At 43.4% G+C, this 16,639-nt stretch overlaps 2 protein-coding genes across 3 annotated transcripts in view; one reads left to right on the forward strand and one right to left on the reverse strand.

The window, feature by feature from the left end:
• Positions 1 to 12,382, forward strand: part of RMC1 (regulator of MON1-CCZ1) — a 60,122-nt gene extending 47,740 nt beyond the window's left edge. For both annotated transcript variants that reach the window (XM_077492576.1, XM_077492577.1), the window contains exons 18-20: positions 2,407 to 2,475; positions 3,795 to 4,020; positions 12,238 to 12,382. In XM_077492576.1, coding sequence (XP_077348702.1) covers positions 2,407 to 2,475; positions 3,795 to 4,020; positions 12,238 to 12,314 — 372 coding nt within the window. In that variant the 3' untranslated portion in view covers positions 12,315 to 12,382. The remainder of the gene's footprint in view (positions 1 to 2,406; positions 2,476 to 3,794; positions 4,021 to 12,237) is intronic.
• Positions 11,400 to 16,639, reverse strand: part of NPC1 (NPC intracellular cholesterol transporter 1) — a 124,834-nt gene continuing 119,594 nt past the window's right edge. The window contains exon 25 of the mRNA XM_077492575.1: positions 11,400 to 12,845. Coding sequence (XP_077348701.1) covers positions 12,763 to 12,845 — 83 coding nt within the window. The 3' untranslated portion in view covers positions 11,400 to 12,762. The remainder of the gene's footprint in view (positions 12,846 to 16,639) is intronic.

Genomic DNA, 16,639 nt, shown 5'->3' on the forward strand with positions numbered 1-16,639 from the left:
ATTTGGTCTGAAATTATCCAAAGGGACAAACACGAAAATCTTTTTCGTATGATACCATATCGTATGATTTTCATTCAATCAGTACAGTTTTTGTTCGATACAAATACATTACATCACTTCCAAATTTGTATTCTGCAATGTGAGAATTTTCCTACTGTAGAAACCTATTCATTTTCGATATGGAGGCTAGCAAGAAAAAAAATTGGATGATCATTTGTACGATTAATCTCATTGCGTAGGCTTTAGACTTGAACTTGAACCTTGTACATACAAGAAACTTTGAAGCCAGAGGGTCAGCATGACAGTGAGATAACTAGTATTTTAGGAGCTTGGACAGATCACCCATATAGAGTAAGGTGAGCCAAGGTACTCAAAACCCTACACCCTACACATGCGCGCCCCCCACCCCACCCCAAAGCACCTTGTCCCCATGTTGATGAGGACAAGGGCCTCTTCCCGACAACCCTGGCCATTGGTTGTCGGGGTCTGCGGTAGGGGGGCTTATCGGAATCCTGCGACCCCCCCCTTTAATAAGGGGGTCCCCGGATACCTGGCCCCCCACCCTATGTGAATGAGTATGGGGTACAATGTACCCCTACCCATTCACCTGTGGAAAAAATTGTAAAAAAACACAACACACAAGGGTTAAAATAGTTTATTGCACAGCTCCGGGGGTCTTCTCGCCGGACTCGAAGTCAGAAGAAGAGGACGGCGGGCGAAGAAGAAAGCCGGGCTCCTCCGCTAGTAAAAGAGCTAGCAGAAGATAGCGGAGGAGCCCGGCTTTCTTCTTCGCCGCCGCCCTCTTCTTCCGACTTTGGGGGTCTTGTCCCCACCTTCGGGGGTCTTGTCGGGGCCACCGCGCCTTCTAGCTCTTTTACAAGCGGTGGCCCGGTCTTCTGTCGCCGTCTTCTGTTCTTCTCTTCAGGAGCTGTTGCCTCGTCGCTGTCTCTGCTCACAATGACAGGGACGCGGCGTGCTGGGACTGTGACATCATAATGGGCGGGGACATCATCCGGTGATGTCCCTATATAAGTCGCCGCACGCCGCGTCCCTGTCATTGTTAGCAGAGACAGCGACGAGGCAACAGCTCCTGAAGAGAACAGAAGGCGGCGACAGAAGACAGGGCCACCGCATGTAAAAGAGCTAGAAGAAGGCGCGGTGGCCCGGCAAGAGCCGAAGAGGGGGACAAGACCCCCGAAGTCGGAAGAAGAGGGCGGTGGCGAAGAAGAAAGCTGGGCTCCTCCGCTAGTAAAAGAGCTAGCAAAAGATAGCGGAGGAGTCCGGCGAGAAGACTCTCGTAGCTGTGCAATAAACTATTTTAACCCTTGTTGTGTTTTTTTTTTTTTTTTTTTTCCACAGGTGAATGGGTAGGGGTACATTGTACCCCATACTCATTCACATAGGGTGGGGGGCCGGGATCCCCCTTATTAAAGGGGGCCACCGAATTCCGATAAGCCCCCCTGCCCGCAAACCCCGACAACCAACACCCAGGGTTGTCGGGAAGAGGCCCTTGTCCTCATCAACATGGGGACAAGGTGCTTTGGGGTGGCACGCGGCCTGGTACTGCTCGGGGGGGGGGGGGGGTTCGCTCGTCCCCACCCCCTTTCCTGCCCGGCTGGGTAGCGTGCTCGGCTAAGGGTCTGGTATGGATCTGGGGGGAGCCCCCACGCCATTTTTTTCGGCGTAGGGGGTTCCCCTTAAAACCCATACCAGCGCTAAGGGCCTGGCATGCTCTCGGAGGGGGGATTTTTTATTTGATGTGGAGTTCCCCCTTGAGAGCTCATTCTCTAATTTGCCACGGCAAAAGTCGCCTGGCCTGGGGCGACTTAAAGTCATGTTGTAAGTCGCCCCAAGTCATGTTCAAGTTGCCTCCAAAAGTGGTGTTGAAAGTCGTGTTGCCCCTGTGTGAACCGACCCTCAGGCAGTCTTTAGCGTTCCACTGTTTGTTTTTTTCTTGGGCCTGTCAGAAACCATTTGATCGGTTGCCCACCCCTTTGCTGGACTGCTTTTAGACATTCCAAAGTTTAAAGACTTCCTGTTTCCTTCAAAGGCATGAGAGAGAAAATACTATTTATGCAAAATAGTTTTCTTAGAGTCCATTGAGAGTCACTGAAGAGGGTCTGTGTATTTTAGTCAATCTCTGCTACAAAAAAAACAAAAACATGCTAATTGTATGTGGAACTGGCCTAGTTTTTTTTTTGCCCGCCTCTGATCCTTCTCTATGTGGTAGTATAACCCAAAGGGTCAAAACTCACCTTGAACTCCAGACAGAAAAGATTTTATGAGGCATACAAAAATCCTATTTTTTTGTTTTTGAATGGATAGTACAGAATTGGTAAATCTTGAACATGAATTTTCAATATTTAGGAAATAGTTTTGGTTTCTCATTATTTACTGTATTTTCAGGCCTGCCTGTTGCTATCTTTAGAGAGTGTCTATCCCCCAGCACATCAGCTTTCCCTGGATATGTTAAAGGTAAATATTTTTTCTTAGATAAATATTGTAATCTAAACTGAGAATCGCATCAGGATCGCACAGGAACACGCGCCACAATCCTGTGTGGTGCAAATTTGGTGGGCTGAAATTGCACCAGAATGTGTGGAAAAAAAAAAATGCATGCACTACTTTAAAAAATAAAATGCACAGCACCAAATCGCTTGGTACTGTTGCAATTTGGTGCCCTCAAGTGCACTTGATTTGTGATCGGCCTTTGGTGTGCGGTTAACGATACATAGGCACCCGCAGCGGATCACAATGCGTTTGAGCACATTGCAGGGAATGTGCCATTCCTGCACATTCTGGTGTGAGCTGGCTCTTAGTCATAATGGCCCTCATGCGTAATATAATGTATGTATTGGCCATAATAACCAATAAATGCTTACTTTTTATGTTTAGACAGTAGATAAATGACTGTTGCAATTTAATTGGCTGTGTGGATAACACCTTGCTATGAATTGTATTTTTTTTTTAAAACAATTTATACTTTTTTTTTAAATTTTAGGTTTACAGGGAATATAATAATTATAACCATACAGGGCAATGGTGCACAGCAAGAAATATGAGGACAGATTCTGATAACGTGATAGATGTGGTAAAGCTCATAGAAAAGTGATAATGTGGCTTAGTAATTTGCACTGCTGCATTGCAGCACTGGCGTCCTCAGTTTAGATCCCAGCCAGGACATTATCTGCATGAAGTGAGTTGTTCTCCCTGTGCTTGTGTAGGCTTCCTCCCACACTCCAAAGACAAGCTGGTGTGTCAATTATCTCATATGTAAATTGGCCCTGGTATGTATGCATGTGTGAGATAGGGACTGACCTAAGCTCCTTGAGAGCAGGGACTGCATATCATTAATAATTCTAAAAACATGTACAGCATGTCTAGGGTTTTACCTACCAAAGTATGTATAATGTTGCCCATCTTGTGATACACATGCTTCTGCCAATTTCAACAAATGAATACGGCATAATGTATTTCTTCCATTTGCCCAGCTGAATGTGCACAAATTGGCAGAACATGGAGAATTTGTGACACTGGTATGTTGGCATAGTAGTTTTGGAACAAAAGGATTGACACTGTTCAAAATGTTGTTATTAAAAACTATGGAACAAAATACATTTAACATTAAGGCAATATATAAAATTAATGAATGTTTTACTGTTATCCTTCAAAAGGAGAAGGCTAATCCCAGGCAGGACATGGGGGGGGAAAGAACATCCTTGAGGAATAGCAGACGTGGGTAATATATGCAGGCCAACAGGGTTATTTCACGTATGAATACTTTATCTCCACAGAGGCTTTCCACGGCCAATGATGAGATTGTTGAAGTCTTACTATCTAAACATCAAGTTTTGGCAGCTCTAAGGTTTGTGAGAAGCATTGGTGGACATGACAGCGTGTCGGCTCGCAAGTTCTTGGATGCCGCAAAGCAAGCAGCAGATGACATGCTATTCTATACTGTCTTCAGATTCTTTGAGCAAAGAAACCAACGGCTTAGAGGAAACCCCAACTTCACACCAGGTAAGATTTTGTAAAAGTGCATTTCTTATCGTACATCATGGGACACAGAGCCATAGTAGTTACTATGTGGCTTATAGGCCACCTTCAGGTGATGGACACTGGCACGCCCTAAATTAAAAAGTGCACTCCCTATATAACCTCTCCCACTGGTGAGAGTACCTCAGTTTTTTCGCCAGTGTCTAAGGTGTTGGTCACAAGTGAAGATGTGCTGTGCTGAGCTCCACTGGAGCAATACTTGCTGGGGCTAGCCATGCAGCCGGATCTATTCAAAGTGTCTTTTTGGCTGTATTGAATGGTACCCAAGCCTCGTATTAGAAGAAACGAGGTTTTGCCTGAAACGCTTCTCTTTTTGGAGAGCTGGACCCAGTACTTTTTGGTATTAAGGCCATAAAGTTTTACTGGTAGAGGTGCTATTACAAGATTGGGTCTGTTGGTTTACCACAAAAAACCCTGCGGTAAGTGGAGTTTTCTAAGATTTTTTTTTTTATTATTATTTTCTTATAAATGTCTCCTTTAATTTAGTAAATGCTGTCATGCCTATGTGTCACCACTGGGCGCTGTATTGAGCACTCACCGCCTCATGCTTCTCAGAGAGTCTACGCTGTGTCTTGAAAGCTGCAGATGCTTCTTCCTCCGGCCAAACAACAAGACCTCTGGTAAGTCTGGGGGGGGGGGGGGTTCCCCCCCCCCCCCCCCAGACATGCCTCCTGTGTTTAGTTTTCTTTCTTCCCCTCTTCATCGGGGAAAGAGCGCTGCAAAATTTTGGGGAAGAAAAAGCGCAAATGGCACACTGCTCGGCAGCTTCCAGCCCCCCCCCCCCCCCCTCGCCATTTCTGCTTCCTTCCCGTTGGATCCCATAGGATCAGGAGCCCGCGTGGGAAAAAGCTCTTTTAAAAAAAAAAAAAAAAAAGTGGAAGGGTCGTAGGCGACGCAGGGCTTAGCGTGGCATTGGCATTCTCCAGCGTCTAGCGCGGGAAGGTATGTTTGTTTTTTAAAGGGCTGTGCTGTTGCAAGCTGCCGAGGGACACAGGAGCAAGGTAAAACAAATGTTTTGCTTGCATATAAGGGTTGGTGACACAGGCATTCCTTTGACACATTTACTACTGCATCAGGCTGAGCATTAACAGCAGTGGCAGAGCTGGACTATTTTCTCAAGCAGTGGATGCATTCCTTCCGATAGTACCTCTGCTTGTGCATCGGGCTATGGTAGAAGGGGGGTGTAAAACACCTAGAAAGGGCTCTAGAAAGACTTTTTACAGTCACACGGGAGCCTAGATCCATCCTAGTAAGGATGGCATCCTCCCCTGAGAGTAATACGGCTGGTCAGAGCAGGCCATCAGAAGGGGCAAGTATTGCAGCTGCTGTTAACACTGCAGCCCCTGTGTATATTACTAGGAGGTTTTTTTCTTCAACCATTTACATCTTGGAGTAAAGATTGATGCTTTAATCGCATCCCGCAGTGGGACTAAGCTCAGCATGTCCCCCATCCATTGCTCAGGACCCTCTTACTGAGGAACAAGAAGCGAGAGATGATGAATTTCTCTCAAAGGACCAGGAAGAGGCTGATGTCTCCTATTCCAAAGAACCTGATGGGGAAGTATCGTCTAGTTCGCAGGAAAGGTTGTTGGTACAGTCTCTCACTGAATTGGTCCGCTCCACATTTTTCTGCCAGTAACAATCAGTCGATGAGCCCACTTCTGGTCTGGGTTCACCAAAAAGACTCCCCAGTCTGTTCATGCTTTTCCTATCCATTCATGGCTAACAAAGCTTATGTATTCTGAGTGGGAGCACCCAAATAAACAATTTTTTTATTTTTTTCCTCCGAAAAAAGTTTTTCAATACTTTATCCTATGGAGTAGAAGTTTAATAAGAAATGGGGAATTCCAGAAATTGACACTGCTATATCCTCTGTAAACGAAAACCTAACTAACTAGTAGACAATGCTCATATGCTAAAAGGATCCAACAGATAAAAAGTTGGAGTTCCTTTTTCGCTCGCGGGTTCAGTTCAACTGGCGCTGGCAGCATCTCAGTCCTTTATAGGACCAGTTTATAGTGGTACTCAAAGTTCTTCCTGATCAGCAGCCCCAGTATTTGGCTGGAAAATCAGAAGCGGTGTGTCCTACACTAAACGCTATGAAAGATTCTATTCTCATGGCTCATGCTAGGGCTGGTACATGTGTGTAGAATCCTATGGTTGAACAAAACGGTCAACCGAAGTGCCATGCAAAAAGCTCTTGACCAGTTTCCCTTTTCATGGTGACCAGGTTCTATTGCGGCCTCATCCTGAATTCCTACCGAAGGTAGTATTAGGTTTTCATTTAAACTAGGATATTGTTCTGCCTTTAATTTTTTCCAGAACCTTGTTTCTGTGGAAGAAAGGTCACTACATTCTCTTGATGTGGTGAGAGCGGTCAAGGTCTATTAAAAGTTACCGTTCAGATTCATAAGACATGTTTTGCTTGTGTTGTCAGATGGTCCTAAAAAAGGACAGGCAGCATCAAAATCTACTATTTATAAATGGGTTTGTCAAGTGATTTGTTCAAACTTATGGTTTAACGAGGTAAATTCCCCCGTTTCATCTTAAAGCGCACTCCACCAGGGTTGCTGGTGCTTCTTGGGTAGTGCATCACCAAGCTTCCATGGGTCAGATGTGCAAGGGCGCAACTTGATCTTCAGTCCATACCTTTACCAGATTCCATCAAGTAGATGTAAAAGGCATGATATTGCCTTTGGGTGCAGTGTACTGCAGGCTGCAGTATGAGTCCTCTAGTCTCTTAATGCCCCACTTTGTTATGTCTCCCTCCTTTCAGTTGGCATTGCTGTGGGACATCCCACATAGTAACTTCTGTGGCTCTGTGTCCTTTGATGTACGATACGAAAATAGGATTTTTAATACAGCTTACTTGTAAAATCATTTTCTTTGAAGTACATCACGGGACACAGAGGTCCCTCCCTTCTTTGGTATATACGTATATTACTTGGCTACAAAACTGAGAGAGGGGTTATATAGGAAGTGCAATTTTTAATTTGGGGTTTGCCAGTGTCCATCACCTGAAGGTGGCCTATAACCCACATAGTAACTACTATGGCTTTGTGTCCCATGATGTACTTCAAAGAAAAGGATTTTACAGGTAAGCTGTATTAAAAATCCTATTTTCCCAACAAGATACTTTGAGTTCTCTTTTTCAGAGCTTACTCATAGGGGTTCATATCCACACATTCCCTAGTAGAGAGAAAGTGGGTATGATTCTACATTTAAAAAAAATATTGTAATCCACAAATATCTTCCTGCAGTAGCACAGCTGCACCATGTGCTCTGAGCCTCCATAGGTTTATATGTAACCCAATGCCAAGTTCAGAGAGGCTTGAGATTAATTCAGGACAACTAGCGTGGATGTGGTGTTCTAGGTTTGTATCAAATAAACAGCTCCTTTTTAAAGAAAAATTCACCTTTTTGGTAACTTGTTACCAAAGAGCACCTGCCGGCACCCCTCTGATCCCCACAGGCTGAGTGTAGCCACGTCATTCATTCACAGCTTTCTGTGAACGAACAAACTACACCTGCCGTACTCCACCGCAGCAGATGGCTTGTAGTTCTAAATGACCTGCAAGGGCTCTCATAGTTTATCTTCCTGCTCTCCAATAACTGCCTACTCGTACGGATTATGGGTGCACTGCTCTCTGCAAGACCAGGGATGTGCAAATCCTATTGCCCAACCCCCGGTAACATGCCTTTACGTGCACAGGGTAGGTGTTTTTACATTTACTCCTAATTCACACCAGTGCAGTTTTGAAGTCCTGCTAACTTCAGTGCAACTTCAAAGCCCACGATCAGTCTGGGTTCACATATATTCGGTGTGATTCTGATACGATTCAGGGATGCAATTGTAAATAACTTTTGTTCAAAGTGAATTTAGTACTGCTGCAATTTACCTTCATATGCTCGTGCCTTCCAGCCACTTCTATGCAATACTGGCTATGAATCGTGTCCTGTGTTGAACAGTTATCTCAGAATGCCACTATACTCTGTGAGTTTGGAACACATCGCACCAAACTCACATAGGACTTTTTTTTTTTTTTTTTTTTTTTAACTGGATCAAAATTGCACCACATAGATGTGAACATCCTTCATAGAAAACAATGTATTTTCAGGATGAAATTCGAATATATGCCTTTTTGGATCTGCATCAGAGTGAACTGGCACTCTGTGTAATTTCATGTGCGTCTTCATTTAACAGATTTCAAAGCAAGTCAGACTGAAATTGCACAAAAATAGTGCAGGAACCTTTTTCAGAGTCTCAGAGTTTTGAACTGTTCCATTGCCACAAATGGGGTGAGACTTTGGAATGTCAAGGCGCATGTCCTGAAGAGCACCCAATCGGTGCTCATCACACAGCAAGCCCCTGGGTGCGGCGCTGGAGACGGGCAAGGACCTGAGTTGCCATAAGGCACTACTGTGACCTCAAGGTTGTGATTTTAGGGAATGCCTGTGTAAACTTGAGGTTTATGGACCTCGGCTCGCATCAAAGTTGGACCAAAGTATTGCACGGACTACTGTGAAGTTGCACAAATATCAATGGTACTCATTGTAAATCATGGGGTATGACTTGTCATGCGACTTTGCACTCACAAGTGTGCCTAAAGCCCCTTTTGATTTTTCAAAGCACCTCTGCCTAATAAACATCAACCTTTCATATTTTTCATCTCGGCAAAACCATTTCAAAGTGACATACAGTATCTCACAAAAGTGAGTACACCCCTCACATTTTTTACAATATTTTATCTTTTCATGTGACAACACTGAAGAAATTACACTTTGCTACGATGTAAAGTAGTGAATGTACAGCTTGTATAACAGTGTAAATTTGCTGTCCCCTCAAAATAACACACAGTCATTAATGTCTAAACTGCTGGCACCCTTAAGTGAAAATGTCCACTTTGGTTCCAAAGTGTCAATAATATGTGTGGCCACCATTATTTTCCAGCACTGCCTTAATCCTCTTGGGCATGGAGTTCACCAGAGTGTCACAGGATATCACTGAGCTGGTGGAAGTTAGAGACCTTGTGCTCCTCCACCTTCAGTTGGAGGATGCCCCACACATGCTCAATAGGGTTTAGTTCTGGAGACATGCTTGGCCAGTCCATCACCTTTACCCTCAGCTTCTTTAGCAAGGCAGTGGTCATCTTGGAGAAGTCTCTGGGCTTGTTATTTTAAAATACTGCCCTGTGGCCCAGTCTCTGAAGAAAGGGAATCATGCTCTGCTTCAGTATATCACAGTACATGTTGGCATTTATAGCTCCCTTAACTCCTTCAGATCTGCGCTATACCTGAATGACTGCTACAGCGTGGCTCTGCTTTGGCTGGAGCACGTATATTGATGTCCTCCCCTTTGCAGCCTTGCCACGCCCCCCCTGAGGATTGGTACAGTGTTGTATGACCATGCAATTGTCGTTCAAAGAAGGACAGTGCTAAAAGCTGAAAATTGGTCTGGGCAGGAAGGTGTTTTAGGTACCCAGTAGGCAAGTGGTTAATGAACTGTACCTCCCCCAGTGCCGGCTGCACTCATGCAGCCCCAGACCATGACTCTGCCCCCACCATGCTTGACAGACAAGACACACTTGTCTTTGTACTCCTCACCTGGTTGGTGCCACACACGCTTGACACCATCTGAACCAATTTGATGCAGTGTGCAACGTATGGGCTGACCCCCCCCCCCCACCCCTTCAACCTCTGCAGCAATGATGGCAGCACTCGTACATCTATTTCCCAAAGACAACCTCTGGATCTGATGCTGAGCACATGCACTCAACTTCTCTGGGTCGACCATGGCAAGGCCTGTCCTGTTAAACCGCTGTATGGTCTTTGTCAGTGTGCTGCAGCTCAGTTTCAGGTTCTTGGAAATCTTCTTATAGCCTAGGCCAGTGAAGGGGAACCTTGGCACCCCAGATGTTTTGGAACTACATTTCCCATGATGCTCATGCACTCTGCAGTGTAGTGGAGCATCATGGGAAATGTAGTTCCAAAACATCTGGGGTGCCAAGGTTCGCCATCACTGGCCTAGGCCATCTTTATGTAGAGCAACAATTCTTTTTTTTTTTTTTTTTCAGATCCTCAGAGTTTTTTGCCATGAGGTACCATGTTGAACTTCCAGTGACCAGTATGAGAGAGGGAAGAGGGATAACACCAAATTTAAACACACCAGAGACCTTGTAACACTGAGTGACATGCCACCTGGGAGGGGAAATGGCTAATTGGCTCAATTTGAACATTTTCACTTAAGGTGTACTCACTTTTGTTGCTAGTGATTTAGACATTAATGGCTGTGTGTTGAGTTTTTTTTTGAGGGGACAGCAAATTTACACTGTTATACAAGCTGTACACGCACTACTTTACATTGTGGCAAAGTGTCATTTCTTCAGTGTTGTCACATGAAAAGAAACAAAATGTTTACAAAAATGTGAGGGGTGTACTCACTTTTGTGAGATACTGTACATCCATTGAAAATCCTTAGTAATAACTGTCTCATTCAGTTAAACTACTGCTGAAAGACTGACATTTTTATTAAAATGATAAAAATCCATAATTTATTGCTTTTATGTAAAAAAATAAAACACAACTGACCCAATTATGCTGCTACTGAATGAGACTTTTATTTCTAGGTATTTTCAAGGGATTAAGTTTTCTAAGGCACAATTTCCTGAAAGGTGACTGTGTGCATGTTCTACGGTTTTGGTTAAAATGATTTTTGGTTCCTTTTAGACCAGGAGTCAGCAACCTTTTTCCACTTAAGGGCCACATTCACCTGTTGCTAAATGCGAAGATAATAATCCTAACATACAGGCTGTGGATTGGGATTTTACTGCCCCCTCCCCATCCTGACAGCCAGTGTGACCTGGAGATGGGGTCCCCCTTCACATCAGAACTCTACCTTACGCAGGTGTACAGTGATTGGCATTACAGACGGGAACTGCTGAAGTAAAATTTTTGCTTTAACAGGCCAGTGATTGGTTGCTACGATCACCTGGCAACCACCTGCTGTTTAATGTAAAAAGTTAACTACAGTGGTACCAGCCGCTTGCCCCTGTCCAATGAAGAGGAGTGAGGCAAAAAAAGTCCCGGTGCCTGTGCGTTGCCCACCCCTGCGTTTACAATTTCTACACCCCTAAGGCTGCAAAAAAAAAGTATATATATTTAACTTGGCCTTTGACAACTTCCCACCTGTCCTGACGACTGGACTCATTTCTTGCCCAGGCAGCCCCCAACAGTTATGGCTGCCACCAGGGATGCAAATCGGTGTCCAAAAAGTATGCCAATCAGTAACCAGCAGTAAATGAGAAACTTACTTCTTTACAAACTTTTAAAACGGAAACAAAGAAAACTTTTCAAAATTTTCTGTCTTTATTTGTTTAAGCAAAGAATAAAAAAAAGCTTCAGAGGTGATCAAATACCACCAAAAGAAAGCTCTATTTGTGGGAACAATGATAAAAATTTAGTTTGGGCACAGTGTAGCGTGACCGCGCAATTGTCATTTAAAAAGTGACAGAGCTGAAAATTGGCTTGGGCAGGAAGGGAGGAAAGTGCCTGGTATTGAAGTGGTTAGGCAAATTCGTTGCAAAACTCTTGCAGACTGCCCGTACCTCTGATAAAAACGTCCAGGAAGATCAATTAACTCGCATTGTATTATAATTGCTATTACGTTGATCTGTCTTTGCAAAGTGACTATTGAATTGGTTATACTGCCCATTTCCTAAGGAAAATTGAAGGGTGATAAAATGAATTAGACCAGGCTGTTAAGTTGACTTATTTTAATTAGAAAAACTGTACAGTTCAATTTTTAGTTTCCCATGAAAACTGGAAGTAATGTCTGAACTGCGGTCATAGATGTAAACTCCTGTGGTCACTGGGACAGGAAGTGAGTAGAACTTCAAGTGGCGATAGATTAGCCTGGGGAAGGGGGGTTGTCAGTTTTTTTTAATGTTTGTGTTTAACTGGTGTGTGCTCCATGTTGTAAAGCTTTCATCTCACTTACTGTCTATTATACTTGTCAGACGGGGAAATATTTCTAGCAGAGACACAGAAAAAATACACACCAGCGCCTCTGTCCTATTCACCACCATCCAAACCAAAGACTTGGCTGAAATTTTACTTTAAAAACACTGCTGCTAGACCATGCATCTGTTCTACTCATACTTCCTCCCTCTTTCTTCTCTGTAGGAGAACACTGCGAGGAGCACGTGACCTTCTTCAGACAGAGGTTTGGTGAACAAGCATTGCTAAAGATTAGTTCTTAGCCTGCATATAAAAATTGTACAAATGTATTATACTAAGAATAAAGTCCATGCAGATTCTGCTTATAAAATGGTGCGAGCTCCCTTCTTTCTTCATGCGGCTCATATATATTCTCTAATATAAAAAGTAAATAAAATATATTTGCCTTTGTGATAAAACATGAATCCATCTGAAATCAAGGAACGTGCATTGGTTTTGCATTTAGAAAACTAATTTTTAGGGTTACTCATAAATTAAACAGATTGTATAAAACAAAAAAATCTTTCGCAATAAAATGTAACTTCTATATACACATGTGGAAAAACTTCTTGAGCATTGTGAAAGTCATTGGCTGTAACACTGCTACCATGGAAAAGTCCTTTCCTGAGACCGCCAGCTGCAGCGATGGTGTTGAGGTGGTGCTGGCTCCTGTTTAGCCTTCTCCATAGTCTGGGGCTGTACATAGTCACTCTAGTGGGCAAGAAGTCTTTCTTGTTCTGTGCCTCTTACTCTCTCCCGTGCTGCTTGAACCTTGGCTTTGTTCACTCGTGGCCCTGGTGGGGAATAACAAATATATAGTCTTATCAGAAATACATAATTACCATTAGGGCAGTGTACATTTAATGGTTTTAACACAGAGGGATACACCCTAGAAACTTCGTTTTATTTTAAGTTGCATCTCCTACTCCAAATACCAGTAATTTCTTTTATCAATTCTATAAAAAAAAAATTGGATTTTTGTATTTGGCGTAAAATCCTTTTCTTATAGTCCATTGAGGGACACATAAATCATATGCTTCCAGCCGAAAAGAAGTGTGTAGACCAGCCCAGGATAACCTTATTTCTAACCAGCATACCACAGGTTAAAAATAAAATAAAAAAAATGCCAGTAGAGGGGGATTTATACCCCTGAGAGTCCTCACACACTAGCCGACAGATCAGGTCTGCCAATCAGTTTTTCAGCAAGAGCCGATCGGACCCTCCAGTCTCCTTAATGTCTGTTTACACCCACCCACATCTCATCTACTAAAAACCGACAGATTGGCAGTCAGGTATAAACAGACAGGCCACAGAGGGCAGCAGGCTGTGTTTGTATCCACGCTGCATAAGTGGACCAGACCAGTAATCTGCCTCCATCGGAGCCCACCCCATGTGGAAAAGGCCTTAATAGACTGCAAGAAAATACATTTTTACGATCGGTACAACTACAAAACTACCTTCCCTGATACAGGAAGGTTTCTTGATGGAGAAGACACAGCAGTACCCAAGTAGTGTCCGAGCCAAGATATAATCAAGGTGAATCCCACAATATAAACCTACAAGGATTAGCAACCATCCCTTCCCTTGGAAAAGTGAAGGTGCAACTTCACGCAGAGAATTTCTTAAAGGGCTTAACAGGCTTTTTGTGAGAACTCACACCATAAGTATATGGGAGGAGAAAGCAGACCTTACACTAAAGGCAGGCATCTGCTTTGACCCCCGGAAATATCCTTGATGAGGGCATCAAGGGTAGGACCAAAGAGACCGCTTCCCTCAACGACTAAGAAAGGTAGGTGTGCCAGCTTCCTAACCAAAGTGCTTTGCACGTCGGTATAGACATCAGACAGTTTAGACCAGGGGTCTCAAAGTGGCAGCCCTCCTGCTCTTGCAGAACTACAATTCCCATGAGGCATTGCAAGGCTGACAGTTACAATCTTGACTCATGGGCAGAGGCATGCAAAGACTTGTAGTTCCACAACAGCTGGAGGGCTGTCAGTTTTAGACACTTCTAACAGTCAAATCGCAAAGCATGGTACACTATAAGAAAATTGGAAGCAATATTCCATACCAGGCACAATCGTTCAATTCTCATATAGTGTGTACACAACTTTAGACATCTGAGTCAGACTTTTCAAATGAAAAAACCCCAAATGTTTTCTTGTAAATGAACAGAACCAACGATTTTCATTCAAGGTGTACTATTTTTGTATGAGGGGTGAAAAAAACAAAAAAAAACACCCACACCAAACACAGCATGTGATCATATAAATACAGTGCCTTGCGAAAGTATTCGGCCCCCTTGAACTTTTCAACCTTTTGCCACATTTCAGGCTTCAAACATAAAGATATAACATTTTTATTTTTTGTGAAGAATCACCAACAAGTTGGACACAATTGTGAAGTGGAACGAAATCTATTGGATATTTGAAACTTTAACGAATAAAAAAAATGAAAAGTGGGGCGTGCAAAATTATTCGGCCCCCTTGCGTTAATACTTTGTAGAGCCACCTTTTGCTGCGATTACAGCTGCAAGTCGTTTGGGGTATGTCTATCAGTTTTGCACATCGAGATACTGAAATTCTTGCCCATTCTTCCTTGCAAAACAGCTCAAGCTCAGTGGAGGTTGGATGGAGAGTATTTGTGAACAGCAGTTTTCAGCTCTTTCCACAGATTCTCGATTGGATTCAGGTCTGGACTTTGACTTGGCCATTCTAACACCTGGATACGTTTATTTGTGAACCATTCCTTTGTAGATTTTGCTGTATGTTTGGGATCATTGTCTTGTTGGAAGATAAATCTCCGGCCCAGGTTCAGGTCTTTTGCAGACTCCGACAGGTTTTAATCCAGAATGGTCCTGTATTTGGCTGCATCCATCTTCCCCTCAATTTTAACCATCTTCCCTGTCCCTGCTGAAGAAAAGCAGGGCCAAACCATGATGCTGCCACCACCATGTTTGACAGTGGGGATGGTGTGTTGAGGGTGATGAGCTGTGTTGCTTTTACGCCAAACATATCGTTTTGCATTGTGGGCAAAAAGTTAAACTTTTGGTTTCATCTGACCAGAGCACCTTCTTCCACATGTTTGGTGTGTCTCCCAGGTGGCTTGTGGCAAACTTTAGACGAGACTTTTTATGGATATCTTTGAGAAATGGCTTTCTTCTTGCCACTCTTCCATAAAGGCCAGATTTGTGCAGTGTACGACTGATTGTTGTCCTATGGACAGACTCTCCCACCTCAGCTGTAGTTCTCTGCAGTTCATCCAGAGTTATCATGGGCCTCTTTGGCTGCATCTCTGATCAGTCTTCTCCTTGTCTGAGCTGAAAGTTTAGAGGGACGGCCAGGTCTTGGTAGATTTGCAGTGGTCTGATACTCCTTCCATTTCAAAATGATCACTTGCACAGTGCTCCTTGGGAAATTTAAAGCTTGGGAAATCTTTTTGTATCCAAATCCGGCTTTAAACTTCTCCACAACAGTATTATGGACCTGCCTGGTGTGTTCCTTGGTCTTCATGGTGCTCTCTGTGCTTTCAACAGAACCCTGAGACTATCACAGAGCAGGTGCATTTATACAGAGACTTGATTACACACAGGTGGATTCTATTTATCACCATCAGTCATTTAGGACAACATTGGATCATTCAGAGATCCTCGCTGAACTTCTGCAGTGAGTTTGCTGCACTGAAAGTAAAGGGGCCGAATAATTTTGCACACACCACTTTTCAGTTTTTTATTTGCTAAAAAAGTTTAAATTATCCAATAGATTTCGTTCCACTTCACAATTGTGTCCCACTTGTTGGTGATTCTTCACAAAAAATTAAAATTATATATATTTATGTTTGAAGCCTGAAATGTGGCAAAAGTTTGAAAAGTTCAAGGGGGCCGAATACTTTCGCAAGGCACTGTAAAAAAAGGCCATTGTTGCACGAACATTTTCATACATTAGTTCCATCCTCAGTTTAAATTTTCTGTGAAACAGAGGGAAAACCAGACAATTGTTAACCTAGTTTTCCTATAGTATGTACCTACCTTAAGACTTCACACCCTATTGGGGGGGGGCTTACCCCAGCTGTGGTGAAATCCTTAGATCAGCCTAATTTGAAGTTCTCCCGACCACATGACAGATGCCAGAGAATAATGGGATTTAAAGGGAAAGATTCTAACATCTGGTCAGTAGAATACTTAAAGGTGAACATACCCTCTACCAGTATAGTTCTTGTTAGACCACATGTACTAATTTCCCTCTGAAAAGCAAACATTTTCAAACACACCAAGGTGTAGTGGGATAGGCTGTTAAGGAGCTTGGAAAGACCTGAAGCTGGAGGCAGCAGGATAATCTCCCCAATGCAAAGTAGTACATACTGCATCAATAAGAACTGAAATGGTCTCTTGTGTCTGGAGGTGCCAGCAGGAGACTTTGATGCATCAAAAACAGCCTCCTCAAAGAGAGATTGCGGAAACTGGCCACAAAGTCCATTACTACAGTAGACAACCCCTCCCACCGCTCTTTGGTCTTGGCGGAGAGATTGGATTGAGTGCTAGTTTCTGTGGACAGGTGTCTTAATACAGGTAAAAAGCTGCGATTAGGAGCAC

This window comes from Lithobates pipiens, unplaced genomic scaffold, assembly GCF_037356315.1.
Source record: "Lithobates pipiens isolate NorthernLeopardFrog02 unplaced genomic scaffold, aLitPip1_a1.2 Scaffold_19, whole genome shotgun sequence".
NCBI lineage: Eukaryota > Metazoa > Chordata > Amphibia > Anura > Ranidae > Lithobates > Lithobates pipiens.